This window comes from Gossypium arboreum, chromosome 6 (genome assembly GCF_025698485.1).
Source record: "Gossypium arboreum isolate Shixiya-1 chromosome 6, ASM2569848v2, whole genome shotgun sequence".
NCBI classification, from domain to species: Eukaryota; Viridiplantae; Streptophyta; class Magnoliopsida; order Malvales; family Malvaceae; genus Gossypium; species Gossypium arboreum.
Genome location: NC_069075.1, coordinates 142,967,265 through 142,988,772, shown reverse-complemented (window position 1 = coordinate 142,988,772; position 21,508 = coordinate 142,967,265). Strand labels below are relative to the sequence as shown.

Genomic DNA, 21,508 nt, shown 5'->3' with positions numbered 1-21,508 from the left:
TTAAGTCCCTGTACTCTTTGTATTTGAAATTTCTGCTTTTATTTTCAAGAATTTAATCCATTTACTTTTTAAATTTTAAAGTTTAGGTCCAACTGTTAACACTATTAAAATTATTCTATTCAATTTGTTGTTGTAACATTTTGAAATTAAAATTTAGTAACCATGTAACAAAAAAAATGGCGTTCTTATGATCTTGAATTTAACAATTAACAATTGCGCTTACATTTTTAAATTCAAAAGTTAGAGGAACTAAATTCCTTGAAAAAAAAGTATAACTAAATTTCAAATGTAAAAAGAGTATATAAACTAAATTTGATAGAGCTTTTTAAGGGTTGTGATGATTGCAATCTGTAATTGAATCGATAATTGAAATATATTCACATAAGTTCAAACATAGAAAGATATAAATCAAAACAAATTTAAAGACAACCTACACATGCTTGGGAGAAAGAAACTTGACTTTGAGTATTGGCAATGGAATATTAAGATTTGAGTGAATTTAGACATAGTAATATTCTCTTCCAATGAATATTGTTTGTCAAAGGTTAAGGGTTGATTAGGAGATGTTATAAACCAATGAAATAAAGCATCATAAAGAGATGACAAAGATAAAGATTAGAGTAGACCTTGAAAATCAAGTACAACGTTGGATGATTAAGAACGATGAAAGTTATAATGGTTATAGTTATTGTAAAGAGAAAGTTATAGAGAAAATTTAAGAATGTTTAAGTTTCAATGAAAGGGGCTGGGGTTGCAACATAAGTAGGAGTGAACATACTGAAAGTAATAAGTAATGGGAACGAGAGAAATTATGTAAACACGTTAGTGAATAATGGGAGAGAGAGAAGATACAAAAATGGTGGACATGGTGGAGATTACATGGAAGTTACACTCACCAAACATTTTGATAACTAGAGAGCTACTTGCACGGCATTGTTTGTTCAACTGAAAGGGTAAGCATTTGTGTGTTTCAAAAAAAAAAATGTGAAGAAGGGGACTCCTTAACAATGTTTGAATTTGGATCTAGAAGTTATACTCTTCAAGACATCCTTACTATTGAACAACTCTAATAATCTTGTCAACTTTCCAAGGTTACCTCCACAATCTTAAAGGGTTGATTTTTTGGTACAAAAACCCTAATTAATAACTAAAAATGATAAGTTAATGACATGTCATAAAAAAATTTTATAACTAAATTTATTTTAATTTTAAAATTATAATTAAACAATGGAATATAAGAATTATAACAAAATGGTAAAAGAAAATTCTTTAGCTCCTCTCAAATTCAATATTCAATAAATTGGTTCCTCTAAAAAAAATCAAAGCAATTTAATCCTTATCAATTTCGAAAGTTAGAAACTAAGAACTAATTACAACATAGATGTTTGTTGTCAATTGTACACATTTTTAATGGTATAATAACAAATTTAGCCCTAAAAGTTTACTCATTCAATCAATTTGATCTTGATTTAACAAATTTAGCAGGCAACATTTATACATGAGCTCAACGTTCACGTAGAATATATAAACACCAAGGGATAAATTTATTATTATACCAATCATAATTATATACAATTGAGAGAAAACATTAATGTTATGATTAATTGTCTTCAAATTTTCACTTTTAAAATTGATGGAGATTAAATTGCTCAAATTTTTTAAGAGATCAATTTACTCAAGTGTTTTTACCTAACAAAATATTAGCTTGCAATATTTAGCACATGCAAAAACGATGACTACAATCATCTATTGGGCATGATAAGAAGGAAAATCAATATAACTCGAGCATTGCTATTGTTTTTTCTGAGGTTGACACGATACAAACTCCTAACTTTCATAAATTATATACATACATGTTAAATTAATATTTAGGACCTAAACTTGACAAATTTTTCTACATTTGGGCTTGAACTTTTTTTATGATCTAAGTTAGACCCTAAACTTGATAATTGTTCCTACATTAAGGCTTGAACTAGGCAATTGTTCCCACATTAGACGTGAACTTTTCTTTATCCACTCTGAACTTGGCATTTGTTCCAATATTGGGGGCTAAACTTGGCAATTGTTCCCAAATTGGAGTCTAAACTCTAGGTCTTTCAAGGACTAACTTGGACCAAAAAATTTCAAGCCCCAATGTAGGAACAATTGTCAAGTTCAAGGTCTAACTTGAATAAAAAAAAGTTTAATCCCCAATGTAGGAACAATTATCAAGTTAAGGGCCTTTAGACAAAAAGAACTCAGACCCTAATATGGGAAAAATTGCCAAAATTTGACCCTAAAAAGTGAATTAACCCTGTACATGTAGATACACATTACCATTTAAATGAAAAATATGACATACATTTTAAAATGGATATTGAAGTCTTATTAGATGAAATCAAAGGTTGCAATTCACAAGGGCCAAAGCAAGACATAAGATAAGCATGTCTTGGTTAAGTGAGAGGTCAGTGATGCATATCTTTATTGTGACAATGATGGTTATTATAATGACATCGATGATCACCATAATAGCAACTGATGAATCATCACCATTGTCACCATCTTCATCAGCAACATCTATTTCCTTCAATGAGATCAAAAACAAGGAGTTGCAGGGGAAAGCAGGTATAGAGGAGTATGAAAAACCTAATTATTTTGTAGAGGATTATGGTGTTTGGAACCCTACACCTAGATCAGGTGGTGCATATGCATCTCCAGTTCCCCATGCTGCTTAATTTTCAGGTTTCTGCATCATATTTCTCCTTCATATATACATATATATTATTGTAATTCTTTATATGTCTACTATCTTCCACAAATTGCATAATAATCAATGTCATATATGTGATAAAAGGTTTCTTCTATTTGTATGCAATGTTTGATTGCCTTACCTTGATCTTGAATATATACAAGAAAATTCCTATTATTTGCACTTAAATGTTGGAATTTGTGTTGATAGAACTTGAATCACAAGTTCAAACTTTTCAAAAATGTTTGGACCCCAAATTCATAATTGTTTCCGTATTAGGGTTTGAATTTTTTTTTGTTTAAGTCAGTCTTTAAATTTGACAATTGTTCTTACAATAGGGCATTAATTAGACAATTATTCCTGCATTAGGCCTCAATGTAGGAACGTGGGAACAACTGCTAAGTTCAGGGACTAATTTAAGTAAAACAATAGTTTAAATCTTAATGTAGGAACAATTACTAAGTTCAAATCTCAAATAATGCATTAACAGTCAAGTTTTTCATATCATTGAATGCTATTTTTTAATATATATGTCCAATACAGATATCAAATAATAATAAAATAGTATATTTATATTATTACTTTACTGATTGAATGGGTGTCACATTGTGATTTTCATATAATCTATTAGATAATAAGAAACTATGAATGGATGAAAGAGATCTAAAATTAAATTAAAACAAAAGAAAATAATTTCCTCTTAAATTTGTAATGGGTTAAATTATTTTTTGGACTTAAACTTGGCAATTATTCTTATATTGAGGTCGAAACTTATTTTTGCTCTGAAGTTAGACTCTAAACTTAGTAATTGCTCCAATATTAGGGCTTGAACTATTTTTTTGGTATAAGTTAGGCCTTGAAATTAGCAATTGTTATCATATTGGAGCCTTAATTTTTTCCAAGTTAGTCCATGATATTCCTTTAAAACCCTAAAGTTTAGGCTCAATGAAGAAATAATAGCCAAGTTCAGACCTCAATTTGAGAACAATTGCTAAGTTTAGGTCCCAATATAAGAACAATGACCAAGTTTAAATATTAACTTGGACAAAAAAAGAGTTCAAGCTCTAATGTAGGAACAATTATCATATTCAATGGATAATTTGAAAAAGGAAATTCAAACCCCAATTAAGAATTATTGTCAAATTCAAACCTAAATAATGATTTAACCCATTCATATTTTAGTCCTTCAATAAAAGATGTAATCCACAAAAATTAGAAGTGTAATGGTCCTCAATAAGTCCAAAACTAGTTTTGGCCCAATCCATCGTTAGACCTAATTATGCAGCCTGCTCGGGCATGTGCAGGGCAGAGATGGTGGCACATATGACAGGGATCTGCTTTAAGTTAGCTAAGGTAGGTTATGATGTGGGTGGTCGGCACAAAGATGAAACCTTTTGGTCCCATATTGACCAACAACAACAACTTTTGTCATTTTACTAGCACGTTCAAAACGATGAAATCAAGAGGACTATAATTAATGTAAATCCTAAAATTATCTTCTTTTCGGTCTTGAGGATGAACAAAAACGTTGTGCTATCAAAAGCAAAGCATATATACGAAAGGGTAAATTACATTAGTGATCATTTAACTACTATTATTTTTTTAGTTGCTAAATTATGAAAAATTATAAAATAGTCATCTAATTTTTTAATTTTATCCTTTTTAGTCATTAACGGACTAACAGTGATAGTTTTTGAAAATTGGCATAATAACAACTTTAACTCTCAATATTTATATATCATGTCAATTTAGTTTTGATTCTGAAAATTTTTAACTCTCAACATCAATATATTGTGAAATTTGATATTTTCCTTTTCTTTGTGACATTGAAGATTAATTTTAAAAGAATAAGAAAAGATAAAAATTATTATCATGGATTTTGGGTGTTTCCAATTTTTAAAAATTTTCAATCAAATATAATTGATTTTTTAAGCTTTTAGGTGGAAGGGTAAAAAAAGAAGGAAAATTGCAACAAAAAAACTAAATTACAAGATAAATTTAACAAAGCAAATTTAATAGTGTTAATAGTTGGACCTAAATTTTTAAATATGAAAAGCAAATAGATTAAATTCCTAAAAATAAAAGCACATTAACCAAATTCCAAATTTGTAAATAGTATAAAGACTTATATCATATTTTAACCTATATATTCATAGGTCAATTATAAAAGTTTCATTAATTCATTTATTAAAAGATTTCAATTTGATTACGATTAATAACAAAAACACGGTAAAAGCACCATAAAGGTACTTATACTAAGAGTTGAATTGTATTTTACCGATTTTACTAAAAAAAAGGACAAATTAATTTTTATACGTTAGGTAAAAAAAAGGTCAATTTTATCCATTTTTTTGTTAAAAGTTAGTCCCTATATGTAAGCATAAAGCACGCGTGGTACAACACGTGTAATTATTTGATTATTTCATCAGCCAGGCCAATTCTTAACTGTAGAAATAGATGAAATTTCTAACAAAAATGAATAATTTACTCTTTAATATAATATATAAAGATTAATTTACTCAATTTTTTAAAGTAAATGCAGCGACTTCTAATCCATTTTTTTAGTCTTTAGGGGGTATGCTTGTGCCCGCCATGACCCTTCAATTTAGTTCAAGACAAAAATCCAGACCATCCCTTTTTGTATACCCGTCCTTTCTTTATCTTGATCACAATCATGGTCACCTTTCCTCTTCTTTTGTTGTACCCTCTTACAAAGATACGTCTCTCCCGACCAAAAGGGCTTTTGATTGATTGTTCCTTTGATTGTCCTGTTGGCACTTCAACAGTTTTTTCAGACAATGATAAATCATCAACTAAGATTAAGCAAAACAAAAAAAAAAAAAAAGTAGAATTTTTTTCATTGATATTTACAAAGTAGTGAGAAGAATACAAAATGAAAAACATCAAAGCAAGGAAAATTACAAGCAAAAATAACAACTTGAAGTTCCTTTTAAAAAGGCCTAGATCTCTTAGTTACAACAGTAGGAGGAGGATTGATTTGTGGGACTGTAAAAGCATCATTTGTCCATCTCTTGTTACCTTTCATGGTTGTTTCGTTGAACCCAATTGGTCCTTCCATTTGAGGAAGATGATAAAGAGATTGTGCAGGATCAAAAAATGGCAACATCCCATCATCATTCTATCAAAAAGAAAGAAAAAACAAAAAGTAAACTAACTCAAGTCACTAAATTATTTACTAAATAATTGTTAAATTATTCAAAATATTTTATCTAAATCATACTGGATTGTTAAAATCACTACAATATAATATTTTATATTTCACCGTTTGTACCAATTGAAAATTAACCTTCCTTTTTCTTTTACAATTTATTTTTTTATAAAGTAATTTTTAACGTTATAAATTTGTAAATTAAAATCTGAACAACTTTCTTCTCTGACCCCGACGTTGTTATCAGATCAACTTAAATCTAAAATATATTCTTTTATTCATCGATAAATACTAATTCACTGGACAAATCTTTAAATTATCGCTTCAAATTTGTTAGCCAAATTATTGACAATCCAGTGAATTAGATAAATTTTTTTAATATCTCAATGATTATTTTATAACTGATTAATAATTTAATCACTTTGTCGTGTAGTTTACACCAAAGAAAATAAACCCATTATTCAGATCTCAATAAAAGAAAATCAATCAAAAAGATCTAACGGTGGAGAATGAATGCAAACCTTACAGAAACCAAAGGTAGATAGAGATGGAGATGAATCAAGTAAATCTTCAACATGCCAACCAGGGAGCATCTCAATTAAGTACTCAGATATACTACTTGTTGAACCATCAACTTCATTTGATGATGGATTGAAATTTGGTGGCGAAATGGAGGAGATGGGGTTGTTAACTTTGAATTCAGGGACTGAATCACCACCGTCGGATGATGATGATGTTGTATTATAAGTAGCTGATCTTGATGAAAGTTTAACACCTGTAAGAAGGAACCTGTTATGTCTTTGTGAATGTTCATTTGCTGAGTGAATAGGGACATCGCAATCCCTACATAAGATCGCCCTGTCTTGTTGACAAAACAAGAAAGCTCGTTTCTCCTAAAAAAAAAAAAAAAAAAAAACCCAACAATAGAAACATTAAATTCTAACACGAAAATTTCAAGACAGTGATAAAATTGTTTAAAAATTACCTGACAGATATCACAAAGAGGGACTTGTTTAGAAGAAGAACAAGGATGGAGAAGGGTGAAACGTTGGTGTTTAGAAGCTAGCTTGTTGGCATGGTGGACACCATGGTCACAGGCCTCACAAAGGGCGGCTTCGTCTGCGGTGCAGAAGACAGTGGCCTCCTCTTTGTTACACACGTCGCACTGAATCTTCATTTTTTTGGGGTGCTGATAGAAGAGAGGGTTATAAGGTTACATATTCAGAGAGTATATAAAAATGGGTTGAGTTTGATATAGTTGGGGGGGGGGGGTGTTGGGGTGGTGATATTCATAGTTGGGAATTGGGGTTCGATGTTAGGATAGAGAGAGACACAGAAATATGGGTAGGTTTGCCTTCATTTTGAATGGTGAGTTTTGTTTTATTTTTTAATTTTTGGGTTAATTGCATTAAAGGTCTCTGAATCGAAACTCAAATTTTAAAGGGTAAACTATCCCTAAGGTCACTAGACTATTAATAAGTTTACATTTTGGTCATCAATCTTCAAAAGGTTACACAATGATCATTAAACTATTTGAAAGTTTCCATATAAGTCATTGAACTATTTGTTTTTAATAAAATGTCTAACTAGTGAGCTCCAAGCGACAATTCAATGATCGATATAGTGGATCAATACTCATCTACGGGTAGAAGAACATACCTTAGATCCAATGCGATTTGATGGTTAGTGTCAGAGATCAAAAGAAGAAAGTTGTTAGGATTTTAGTTCGTAAATTCGTGACGTTTAAAGTTATTTCATGAAAAAACTAAACTGTAAAAAAGAAGAGGAAGGAGAGCTTTTGATTAGTACAAGCGGTATGAACAGAAAACACCATACAACAACGATTTTAACAGCCTAGTGACTTAATGAAAACTTACAAGTAGTTCATTAACCATGTTTTAACTTTTTGAAGTTCAGTGACTAAAACGTAAACTTACTGATAGTTTAGTGATCTTAGGATAATTTACGCAATTTTAAATTTGCCTCTAAACTTCAAACGTTTTAATTGAATCATCAAAAAATTAGTATCAATTTAGTTATTCCATCAGTCTAGTCGTTAATTTAGGAGTTAAATGCAATATTGTTTGAACCAGACTAGATTTGGCTAGTTGCACTAATAACCGATTGGTTAGATTGGTCTAGACAAAGAGATTAAATTGACCTTTGAGCAACTTGCTAAGAACCTTTAAAAAAAGAAAATTAGAATAAAAAATAGATAGTTGAACTAGTTTATAATTTTTTTTAAAATATTAATTATTTATTTGATTATGGTTAGGTTGACAGTCAAACCAGTTAAACCAAGAACTGGTGGCATTATAAGTTTGACCATCGTCCAATTTTTAAAACATTAGCATGGCAATTCGGAATTAACATGGAACGCATCTAAAATGCATAGATTAAATTGTAAACACTTGTATACCTATCACAAATACATATTGGAATTAATGTGTTAAAAAGAACTAACAATGTCAACAAAATTTATAAAGGCTTTTTATTTCTTTTTCACGTCATATTTAAACTATCCATATGGTGGATATACATGTATGCACGATAGATATATATGTGCTTATAATTTGATTCACGCATGCTCAACACTAAATTTAAGTTAACATTTAACACCAAAGCCAATGATTAAACTGATAGACGAACTTAATTTCGATAGATATTAATAATTTAAAGACTAAATTAAAATATTTTAAAGTTTGATAAATAATTTAAAATTAAGAGGATTGAAATTGATTACTTAACTTTTGGAAAGTTGAAATAAATAAATATTATATAGGTTCTTTTCGTTCAAACATATTAATCATCTCCACCTTTAAAAAGAAAAAGGAAATCATCCATCTTATTCTATTTAGCCAACGAAAATACAACATGTAATCTTGACTTTATTATTATTTTTATTATAAATTTCATGAGTATTCCTCTTTTGTTTTTATCCATGAATGGTGATGACATGATAATTTTTTTAAATATTGCTTCAAATAAATTTCTAAAATAAAATAAATTATTGCAACAAACAGAAGAATGAAAAAAATTCGAACCAAAATTTATATATACATAATTACACATAGTAAAACTCGAATATGAATATTCAAAACTCAAAATTTCAACATTTGACTATAGTGTAAAGGCTTTATTAGGTTAGTTCTACATTTTTTTTAAAACAAAATTTAAAATTTTACTTTCATAAAAAGCATATGTTGAGGTTAAGTTTATCTAATTATCTTATCAGATCTGATCAGCAGTGAAAATTCTTTCATAAGACCAGTTAGAATGTGGAGAGAAAAATTCACTTTTCTTAAAATCTGTTTAATGATCACTTTCATTAGATCATTTTATGCTTTTTAGATTAAATCATTAAAAGTTTAAATTATTTTAAATTACCTCTTCGTATCATTTTGAGTACAAATAATTTTGAATCATGTCAATTTTGAGTTTAGTGTGTATTCAAGTTTAAATCTATTTGGATTGTTGAGTTTTATGATTAAGTCGAATTTGAATTTAAATTAATCTAATTGAATTTTAAATTCAAATAAAATTGACAACTCTAACCAATACGATACCTACTATGATCCAAGATAAAAAGCAATCTATTTCTAATGGTAAAAATTATTACTATGAATTCTCATCAAATCTTAGACGTAACAATAATCTACATTATATTCTTAAAGAAAATTCGAGTTCCAATTAGAGGAGGTGGGAATATAAAGGATGCTCTAGCCTCCTAAAAAGTAGATAATTGCAGTTTTACTCCCTTATAAATTATTGGATTATAAATTTATTTATCAGAAAACTATATTTTAATCTTTAAAAAATGAAAAAAATTGTTTAATTCTTTTAAAAAATGTTGGAAGGAATTATATTTAGAATTTTAAAAAATTATAATTTAATTTTCATCCTTTTAAATTTTTTCTAAACATATTTTTATTTAAAGATAATATTATTAAATGAAATAATCACGAATAATTTTGACTGCAGATTCAGACGTACCAAAAAGGTCAAGAAATAGACGAAAGAAGAGTCTGGATTGTTCATGTGATCAGTTAGCCTCGTCATGAAGAAATTGTCAGCTAATGGGCTGCCACTCCACTCCAGCGAGTAGTTGCTCTTTGCAATTTTTTAAATCAGTATACACTTATATTATTTGTATATTAAATATAATAACAACCGATAATTTATTTTTTATTTTTATATATAAAATATATCAATTGGAAATAATTATTATTATGATTTATGACTTTAAAGGGTAAATATTGGAGTATTCATCAAGAATATCTTTTTATTGTAGTCAAATTTTATTATTAATTTTTATACTTTGCATAAATTATAAGTTTAGTTGGAATTTTTTAATTTTAAAATTTTAGAGATGACCCAAATTGCAACAATTGAATTCATTTGGTAAAATCCTGCAATTAGTTGTGTACTATGTATAAAGTTATAAATTTAGTCTATGTTTTCTAATATAATTATTCACAATCTTTATATTTTTCAAATTTTAACATAAAGTGATAGCTAACTCCATTAATTGACTTATTAATAAGTAATATGTAAAAAGAACAAGTTGATATGACATTATACATATGATAATATATTTATTGCATAAAATTTTAAAAATAATGGAACTTAATGAATTTAATAATCCACTTAACCGAACTAAAATTTTAAAATTTGAAAAAATATATAAATTAAAATGATTAAATTAAAATATAAAAATTAAATGTAACTAAAAATAAAATAAAATTTAACCATTTATTTATATTTGACTCTATAAAATATAAATTATAAAAATTATCCATCCATTAGTATTATTTTATAACTTCTACACAGAGAAGATATTTTTCTCTACGTCTCTCTTTGAAAAAGGGCTAAATAAGCAAACCTCCCACGTGCCTCCATTATTGGAAATGGTTTCAACTTTTCACATTCTCATTAATTTTATTATTATTGAAAGACCAAAATTTATATAAAAATATTTTAGATTACATTTTGCCTCTTTTATTAAAAATAAATAAAATAATATATATTAGATTAAAAAGTAATTAGATTATTTTCATAAAAATTATTTATTTTATTATTAAAATTAATATAATTGATGAATAATTAAATAATGATACATGACATATCACGTGTACCACATTTTAACTTACAAATAACTATTTTTAATTGTAAAATATTTTAACAGAACAATTAATTTACTTTTTATCACCAAAATCATTGTCTACTACTAACATCAATCTCAAATTCAATATTCAAAATTATTATTTAAATTGAATGTTGGAGATTCTGAAATTATACTATATTTCTTAAATTAATTTTGCTATAGGTAGAGGGGAGGGGTAGGTACAAAAACTTTAAAAAATAGGGTATATGGGGGTTTGATGATGCCATGCCTCAAACATGCTCAAATTTTAAATTCATATTTATCAAAAGCTTAAACAAGTTTTAGTATTAAGGATAAACATTATTGAGTGGAGGGTTGAGTTGTAGCATGTAGGATAACATACAATATATATGTTTATCAATAAATAATTATGAGCTTGACAATTCAACATAAATAATTATGCATATAGGGTTGAATTTTTATTATGTTCTTTATATTTTAATAGATATGATTTTTGTAATGGTACAAGTTATATGGTATTTTCATTAGTTTAAAATGTTCTCTATAACTCAATTTTATATGTAGGGATGAAGCTAAGTTTTTTTTATTAAAATTATTATTCTTTACTAAAAAAATATGTTATTCTTTAAAGTATTATTAGATGAAGCAATTTTTTATTTTATATATTCATTTTATAATTTATGTTTAAAGTTTATGTTTATTCCTCATAATAATATCATCTCGGGTTTGAACTTATATTCTCTCTTTAGAATGTGTAATGTATCTTACCATTCAATCACTTGTTGGTAGATGAAGCAAAAGTGTTGATTGAGAGACCCAAAATAATTAGTCTTATAAGATATTGATCTAAGTATATTTGGGTCAAATTGAGTTTTGAAATCATTATTGTTAGAATGATTTTATTTAAATATTATTTTTAGTTTGAATAAGACTAATCTCATATCACAAAATAGATGAAAATACCTATGATTATACTAAAAAGGAAGAATATTCTAAAATTTAGTTAAATAAAATAATGGGATAGGAGTGTGCATATATGTATGGGGAACAAAGGATCTTTGGTAGCAGTAAAGACTCAGAGGTGTGTGATCCTCAATTATTTGTTTCAAGGTTAATAATGAACATACTAATACATAGAATGCGTTAGATAAGGGATTTACTACCCATTTGCCCCCCATAAATGAAGGGTTTTCTACCGGTAGTGGGGTTCCCCACTACACACCCATCTGTGTCTTCCAAGAGTTGTTTTGGTTATAAATTAGCAAAATAGAAAGTTTAGTCCATAATATTTACTTATTTTGTTAATTTAGTCCTAATTTTTTGAAAGCTTTCAAATTTTAAACAAATTGTTTTGTTTTGGATGAGCTTTTAAAATTTTAATAATATTGACTCAGCAGTCCGTGTGATATTTTATATGTACTTTATTATTGGCATGGAAAATTTTTATGAAGAAAATATGAATTGCTATGCAAGTTATTACGTTAATACCATTAAAAGTTTCATAGTCCAATCAACTTTTTCATTTAAAAAAAAAAAAACCGACTTATATTTTGAAGGTTGGTGATCGAAGTGATAAATAAAATTAGGATCAAACTAGTAAAAAGATTAAATATTTGAGGTTAAATTTATCATTATGTCTCGTAAATTTAACATATTTAAGTACAATCATTCCTTTTTTAATAGAAATATAATTAAATTTCCGAATTCTTCTATATACGGAATCAACATTAATTTTAAGAATCAATACCACCAGATGCAATAATAAGGTATATTGCATTTTTAATACAAAGGATTAAACTTCACATAGATGATACTTTAATTATTAAAAATAATTTACTCTCTTATCTTATGACCCAAAAGACAATAATTTTATACATCACTCCCAACTAATCTTAAATTAAGGCTTAAGTGAATTTTGATTGAAAAGCAACTAATTTTATTGGATTTTTCTCTAATTTTTCAATTCAACTTTTATGATGGAAATGTGGAAAACAATCCACTCATTTCAACTAGTTGAACTGACAGTCTGATTTGATTTCTACAAAACGACGATACTTAAAAATTAAAAATTTATTATTAAACCTTTCAAATTTTTTAAAATTCCAATTAAGCCTTACAAAAGTTTTAAAAACTTTAATTACATCTCTGAATTTAAAAAAAAAAAATCAAATCCCTCAAAACTTAATATCAAACTCTGCCACAGTGAAAAAACTTAAAGGAAACAAAGACTGAATTAAATAATTGAGCAGCTAAAATGTCTAAATTACATCTTTAAAAGACATTGCCAACATTCTTGTTGCATCTAATGTAGAATCACAATAAAGCTTTGGAAAAGTCCAAATCTCTAAGCCAGAAGTGTGTAAATATGGGTTAGGTGAGCTTTTATTGCATCGATGAAGCTAAGCTTGAGGGTGTATTAAGTTGGCACAGTGAGTAGAGATCCCACGCCAGATCTAAGCCAAACCCACTTTTTGATGATGATGGTGAAGTGTTGGACCACTCACACAACCTTCAAAAAAGTTTAACCATAATGATGATTGTGACTGAAAAAAGTTTAGGAAAACAATGTTATATGTATTCTAAATCGTAAATTCTAAACTTTAAAAGCATGTATATATACGAGAATGATATGATTTAGTTAACCACCTCTTTCCTTTAAGCAAATGCATGAAGATGACAATTTTCGAGGGATGTTGATCAACAATTTGAAATGGTTTCATAGTTTGGGATAGGGGTTGACATTTCTTTTATTAGAGGCTTTCAAAGGGTATACGGCAGATGGAGTTGGTTTTGAATTGGATTAATATGGTTTAGAATTTCTTTTAGGGTAAATTACATTTAAGGTCACCAAATTATTAGTAAATTCATGTTGGAGATACTTAATTTCAAAAAATTATAAAATGAACATTGAACTATTCGAAAATTTTTATTAAAGTCACTGAATTATTTGAGATTTTTTATTTAAATCATTAGGTTGTTAATTTTTTTAACAAAAGCCTAACTAGTGAGTTCCAAGCAATGATGCAACGATTGGTATAGTTGATCAATACCTATTGACGAGTAGAATAATAAATCTTAGATCCGAGTCGATTTGATGGTCAATATCGAATATTAGAGAAGAAAGTTGTTTTGATTTTGGTTTGTAGATTCATGACCCACAAAGTTGTTTTATGAGAAAAAAAAAACTAAATTGTAGAAGAGAAGGAGAATGAGAGCTTTTGTTTGGTGCAGGCGATGTGAACAAATAAGGCTATACATAAGTGGTTTTAACAATCCAGTGAATTAAATGAAAACTTTAGAATAGTTTAATGACCATTTTGTAATCTTTTGAAGTTAAAAAACTAAAATGTAAACTTACTAATAATTTAATGATTTTAGCTGTAGTTTACCGTTTTATTATTATTTTGGTTTAGGTCAAATTTTAGTTATGAATCAAGCCAAGAATTTTATGTTGAGGGTTAAAATATATTTTAAAAAATTGAGTGGCCAAAGTTTAAAATTTTGAGTTAAAATAGTTCAAGAATTTTACCTAAGCTTCTGCCCATGTAAAAAAACAGGAATTAAATTTTATCAAAATCTATTTTTTAAGCAAGCCTTTGGACTTCAACGAGTGACCTAACGTATGAGTAAGTCTATGATAGAGCTCAAATATCCAATCCAGCTTTAATCTAAACTCTAGGCACTGTAAATGTTGGGCTAAAAACTAAAGTTGAATTTGAAGAAACAAAAGAACTACTTGCAGGCCAATATGATGGCCCAATTATCAGATATATATACAGCATTAACATTATGTAGTCAGACTCCATTACTGATGAATATTGTTACTAATATATTATAGTTGAATTTTAATACACTGGTATTATATTTTTAATTTTTAATTTTACAAGCAGTGTTAAAAACATTGGTCAATTTTTTAATATATATATTTAATAGTTTATTATAATATCTTTATAAAACACTTATCAACTTCTTAATTTTGAAGTTTAAAATTCCATTAACAATATACCAAATATTCTCTCATATATTTTGGCAACTAAGACTGATTTAAGTTGAGCGTTAAGTATCTCATTAACTTCCATGATCATTGATCTATATGTATTCGAATTTTATCATTCGAGAAGAGTTGAGATCTTGTTTTTGACCCATGCCTCATGCAGCTTTGTTTCCCTTCTCACCTTCTCCCCCTTAAAAAAAATCATTGCCTCGTAATTATAGGCAATGTTAATTCGATAAACGTATTTGCTCCGTAGAGTGTAATTATATCTAAAAAAGAAAGAATAAAGGTTTACTAAAAAAATTGAAAGCTATCTCGACTAATTACTTGCATATTTCTCCGATTCTAAATCCTATAAAAAATTTGAGGGTGTAATTGAGGTATTTTAATTATATTTAATTTTGTGAAAATTATTATTTATATTAGTTACCAAACATATCACGTATGTGCAATTACAAATAATTACTCTCAAATTTAAATTATTAATTGATTTTTAACGCTCTAAATAAATAATTTATTGAATGTTTTGTAGCTTAAGTAACAAGTTGGTCATTACCGACTTTTCTTTTTCAACAATTTTAAAATTTAAATAACTCAACTTTAAAATTTAGGGATAAATATTAAAAATATAAAAGAATTTTGATTCAATAAAATTGAAATATCATATAGGAACTTTGATTTTTATGATTTTATACATGAAATTTTGATTTGATTTAATTTTCACAAATCATTAACAACATTATTGAATTAACACCATTTTATGTTGATATTTTGCATGTACAAACAATTACGTTAATCCAATATAAAAATAAATATATTTTATTTATTTCTTTAAATTGTACAATTGAATCAAAATCAAAGTTTCATGTATACATATGAACCACAATTCAAGTTTCATGTGTATAATTGCACCAAATCAAAGTTTATGTATCAAATTACACATTGGGCCAAAGTTAGTGTATAAATTTGATATTATCCCTAAAATTTATTGAACACTTAAAAAAGTGTTTCCTAATCCCTTCTTTTTGGTAAACTACACTAACATCACTTTAAAATAGACTTTATTTTATTCGGTAATTTTAAATTTTTTGTTAATTTAATCACTTTAATTAAGATAATTGTTTGAATTAGTCACTGCCCTTAAAAATTTCGTTAATCCAATAATTAATAACTGACGTGACACTTTAACTAATTAAATAACAGCACGTAACACCTTTTTTTTTTTTTTACTTTTGACTAAAATTTGGAGAACTCCTATAATTATTCCAAAATACCATTTTCTTCTCTTCTTTTGTACCTACGAAGAAATCAAAACCCTACCCTGGATCTATGGCATTTTTATTATATATTTTCATTATTCTTTATTTTGATCTTTGTCATACCTTTATATATATAAATATATATTTATTGAAAAAATAAATCGATGAAGTTTGAAGATCATATATGAAATTACGCATTTTCTATTTAATTGATAATTTTAATTTTAAAATATTTATGTGAATCAATTTGGTGGATTTTAAATTTCGACCTTTACTTTTCAGTGCATTTACAGTTTGGATTCTTTGATTAAATGACTTTTTTCTATTTGGTTGCCAAGGAAATAAGGAGAAAAAAAAAATCGATATATTTGTCACATCAAGAACCTTATTTTTAAGAATCCATTTGCCAATTGCGGTCTTCTTTGATAGTGAAATCAACATTTGAGAGTTTGTTTGCAAATGTTTCTCCATTTTTGAAGGTACAAAGAGAAGAGAAAGAAAAAAAGAAGTGTTTTAAAATAATTATAAAGAGGTTCCAAATTTTAATTAAAAGTTAAATAATGTTACATGTCATTATTTAATTTAATTGACTAAAGTGTCACATTAGCATTTCGTTAGTGAATTAATAGAATTTTTAATAGTAGTAACTAGTTCGAAAAATCATCTTAATTAAAGTGACTAAATTAAGAAAAAATTAAAATAACCAAAATAGACAAACACTATTTTAGAATGATCTTGAGTGTAATTTACCCTTTTTTTTAATAAAAGGTAAAGACTAAAAATTATGCATAAATCAAACTCAAAACTGATATAATTAAATATGTTACAATAAAATATTTTGATAGTTCAATAATTTACCCATTAAAAAAAATTTGGTGAATTATAAGAAGAAAGTAAAATTTTAATAGCAATGTGACTAGCGTAACTCGAACTCAGACCACACTTGAAACGGTGAACATCCTTATTATCAAGTAAATACGGGTTAACCCATTCAGAATTTTAATGACTCATTAGTGTGGCAGTTGTTGTTCCAATAGGGTCGGAAGCGTGTAAATTATTGTACTAAAAAATCACACAAAGTTCAATTCCCAGGGAAGAGAGGTGGATCACAAGGATCTCTTAAATACCAAGTCTTTCCTTAGTCAGAATATCCCTTCTATAGTAATTTAATAGCACAATTAAATACTACTATTATACCCCAAATATTGAAAGAAAAATAGGACAAAACAGAACACAAGAGTTTTAACGAGGTTCGGTAAATTATACTTACGTCCTCGGGCACTAGCACCAGATGATAACTTTACTATCTCCAAAATATTACAAACAAATAGAATTCCTTAAGAATTCTCAAATGGGAGAAGAGAGAAAACTAAGAGAGAAAGATTGGTTGGGATTAATTGAAATGAGAAATGAGAAGGCCTATTTATAGTTGAGGTTCAAGGACCAAACAATAAATAGCCCATTATCTCAAGGACCAAAAAAAAATTATCCCATGCCACTTTTTCAAAGTCAACTTTAGGGTGCTCAACTTGCACCACTTGGATTGGTTGCCATTAAAATTGTCTACCATTAATCATAATGTTAACAATCTCCACCTTGAAGATTTGATTAGGATAATCACATCTTCACACACTTCCTTCAACTCCCCAAATTCGATAAAGCTATCTTTTGTAGTGCCTCCAAATGCGCTCGAGCGCCATACACTGAAGGTGCTCAAATTCTCAGGATGTTAATCAAGTTCAAACAATGATTAAACTTGATTGTTGTTACCACATTGGTCATCATATCTGCGGGATTATCTGTTGTCGGAATCTTCTGAAGTAGAATTTTTCCTTTTTCAAAGACTTCCCGCACAAAGTGATATCTTACGTCGATATGCTTGGTTCTTGAATGATAGACTTGATTTTTCGCTAAATGAATAGCGCTCGATGTCACAATATAGACTAATGTGACTTTGAACAACTCCCAAGTCTTTCAACAATCCATTAAGCCAAATAGCCTCCTTAATGCCTTCAGAATCGCCATATATTCGCCTCAGTAGTAGACACCATCATGAGATCGTAAGGTAGACTTCCAACTCACTGGGCTTTAGCAAGAGTAAACAGATACCCGTAGTTGAACGACGTTTATCTAAATCACCAAAGAAAGTCGAATCAACATATCCAACTACAAACTGACCAAGTGCTTCATCCTGCTCAAAAACTAAACCAACATCTACGGTTTTTCGAACATACCGTAGAATCCATTTCACAGCTTGCCAATGTCCTTTTCCAGGATCATGCATATACCTGCTCACAACTCCAACAGCTTGTGAAATGTCAGGCCGCGTGCACACCATCGCATACATCAAACTCCCAACTGCATTAGCATATGGGTCTTTTGCCATATATTCTCTTTCTTCTTCAGTTTTCGGAGATAATTGAGCACTAAGTTTCAAATGAGAAGCAAGTGGGGTACTTACATGTTTTGTGTTTTCATTTACATCAAAACATTGTAATACTTTTTTCAGATATTGCTTCTGATTCAAACAAAGCTTGCCTCTCTGTCTATCTCTACTTATCTCCATGCCGAGAATCTTCTTGGCCTCACCTAGATCTTTCATCTCGAACTCTTGATTCAACTGAGCCTTCAGCTTATCTATCTCTTTTGGCTCTTGAGCGATTAACATATCATCAACATACAAGAGTAGATAAATGAAAGATCCATCATGCGACTTCGCAAATACACACAATTGTCATATTTGCTTCTTGTGTACTTCGCTTTTCATAAAGCTATCAAATCGCTTGTACCATTTGCCTCGGGATTGCTTCAATCCATATAGCGATTTGTTCAACTTACAAACCCAATTTCTACCACCAGCATTTGTGTATCCTTCTGGCTGAGTCATATAGATCTCATCTTCTAACTCACCATGCAAGAAAGCCGTCTTAACATCAAGTTGAGCTAGCTCCAAATTCAATTGTGCTACCAAGGCCAACAAAATTCTGATGGAAGAATGCTTCACAACAGGGGAAAATACATCATTGTAGTCAATTCCCTCCTTCTGAGCGTAGCCTTTAGCTACCAATCTTGCCTTGTAGCGAATATCTTTCTTGCTAGGAGATCCATCTTTCTTTGCGAATACCCATTTGCATCCGATTGCCCTTGTACCTTTCGGTAATTGCGCCAACTCCCAAGTATTGTTCTTCCGGAGAGACTGCATTTCTTCATCCATGGCGCATTTCCATTTGTCACTTTCTAAGCTTTGCATTGCTTCTTGATAAGTGACAGAATATCATCATCAATAACGGAAGGGCGTGAGCCACCATATCAAGAATCGAGCGTGTTTACGAATTTCTCTCCTTGGCCTTGCAACCTGGCCCGGTTCGGTGTACTTAATGGTTCTTGGGTCGAACCTCTTCAACCTCTAATTCCTCCATTGTGGCTGGAGAATTAGACTTATTAACTGGCAAATCCCCATCCGCTCAAACTCCACTGTTTTGGAGTACACTCCACCGCCTTGTGGAGTATCGCTCGTCTGAATATCTTTATCTCGCTACCTTTTCAATGTGGCGATTCATCAAAGGTAACATCTCTCTATGAGATCATTTTCTTTATGTCTAAGCACCAAAGACGAAATCCCTTCATTCCGTAAGTGATTCCCATAAAGAGAGCTTTCTTTGCCCTCGGATCTAACTTTGACTTCTTCACATGGTAATATGCGGTGGATCCAAACACATGTAAAGAATCATAATCAGAGCCGCTTTTCCGCACCATACCTCCATAGGAGTTTTTCTTTCTAATGCGATGATGGCAAACGATTAACAAGATGGCGGTATGTCACGACCTCACCTAAAATTGCTTGCCCAACCCAGCATTGGACAACATACATCGAACTTTCTCCAGCAATGTTCGATTCATACGCTCTGCCACTCCATTCTGCTGTGGTGTATCCCTAACTGTGAAGTGTCGAACAATACCATACTCTTGGCACACATCGAAGAACGGATCACTTCTATATTCCCCTCCATTGTCCGTCCCTAAGCCGCTTGATTTTCTTGCCATCGGTTTTCGATCATAGTTTTCCATTTAAGAAAAACTCCAAGCACTTCATCTTTAGTTTTCATGGTATACACCCAAACTCTTCTGGAAAAGTCATCAACAAAAGTAACAAAGTAGTGTTTTCCTCCCAACGAAGGTGTTTTGGAAGGCCCCCACACATCTGAGTGAACATATTCCAAAATACCTTTTGTATTATGGATAGCAAGGTGCAATTTCACTCTCTTTGCTTTCCCAGAACACAATGCTCGCAAAATTTTAATTTGCAAGCCTTTGCACCTTTCAACAATCCTTGCTTTGCCAGAATTTGCAAGGATTTTTCGCTGGCATGTCCCAACTTCATATGCCACAACTGCATTGAGTCCAAGTCTTTGTTACCGGAAGCTGCAGTGTAACGCCCCTTACCCGAGACCGTTACCGGAGTCGAGCACAAGGCACTACTAAACTTATTTGAGCACTTAACCAAATTTAGATAATTTATATAATACTTTTCAGACAAGCTGTCCAACTATGTCATAGTTGCTAAATAATTCATATATCGAGTTATAAAACTTGAAATCCAAATCCGTAAATTTTCTCTGAATTTATACTCATATATCTACTTACCAATTTTTTTCTAGAATTTTTGGTTAAGCCAATTAGTACAGTTTATTATTTAAAATCTCCCCTGTTTCAGGGTTTGACTACTCTGACCTTTGTGTATTACGAATCAGATATCTCTCTGTACAGAGCTTCAATGACTATGCCGTTTGTCTTTAATAAAACTAAACTCAATAAGGAATCTGTACATATAAAGTATGACTTCTAATTATCTTTGTAAAATTTATGGTGAATTTCCAAAGTCAGAACAGGGGATCCAGAAATCGCTCTGGCCCTGTTTCACAAAAATTTAAACATCTCATAAAATATAGCTCATATACCTGTTTTGCTTCTTCCATATGAAAATAGACTCATCAAGATTCGATTCCATAATTTATTCATTATTTAATTCCATTTCTACTATTTTTAGTGATTTTTCAAATTCAAACTACTGCTACTTACTGAAAACTGTTTTAGTACGAATATTATTAACTAGTTTATAACATCTTTACTTCAATTCATTCAAACTCTATACATGCCATATAAATCTTTAAACATAAAACAAAAACTACCGGAATTGATCTGAATAGTGTGCCCTGTTGTGTTGATCCGATCT

At 29.3% G+C, this 21,508-nt stretch overlaps 1 protein-coding gene across 3 annotated transcripts; it reads right to left on the bottom strand.

Annotated features, from left to right (window-relative positions):
* Window positions 1-5,166: 5,166 nt before the first annotated feature.
* On the bottom strand, window positions 5,167-7,245 carry LOC108454762 (B-box zinc finger protein 21-like). Of its 3 annotated transcripts, none has more exons than XM_053029475.1 (4): window positions 6,883-7,245; window positions 6,419-6,790; window positions 5,768-5,867; window positions 5,167-5,505 (listed from the first exon to the last, which is right to left on the bottom strand). In XM_053029475.1, the coding sequence occupies exons 1-4, from the start codon at window positions 7,072-7,074 to the stop codon at window positions 5,339-5,341; spliced, it is 831 nt and encodes a 276-aa protein (XP_052885435.1). In that variant the 5' UTR covers window positions 7,075-7,245; the 3' UTR covers window positions 5,167-5,338. The 3 variants fall into 3 exon arrangements, with proteins under 3 accessions (XP_052885435.1, XP_052885436.1, XP_017608819.1); XM_053029476.1 differs by having other exon boundaries at window positions 5,167-5,496; XM_017753330.2 differs by lacking the exon at window positions 5,167-5,505 and having other exon boundaries at window positions 5,564-5,867; window positions 6,883-7,242.
* Window positions 7,246-21,508: the final 14,263 nt, after the last annotated feature.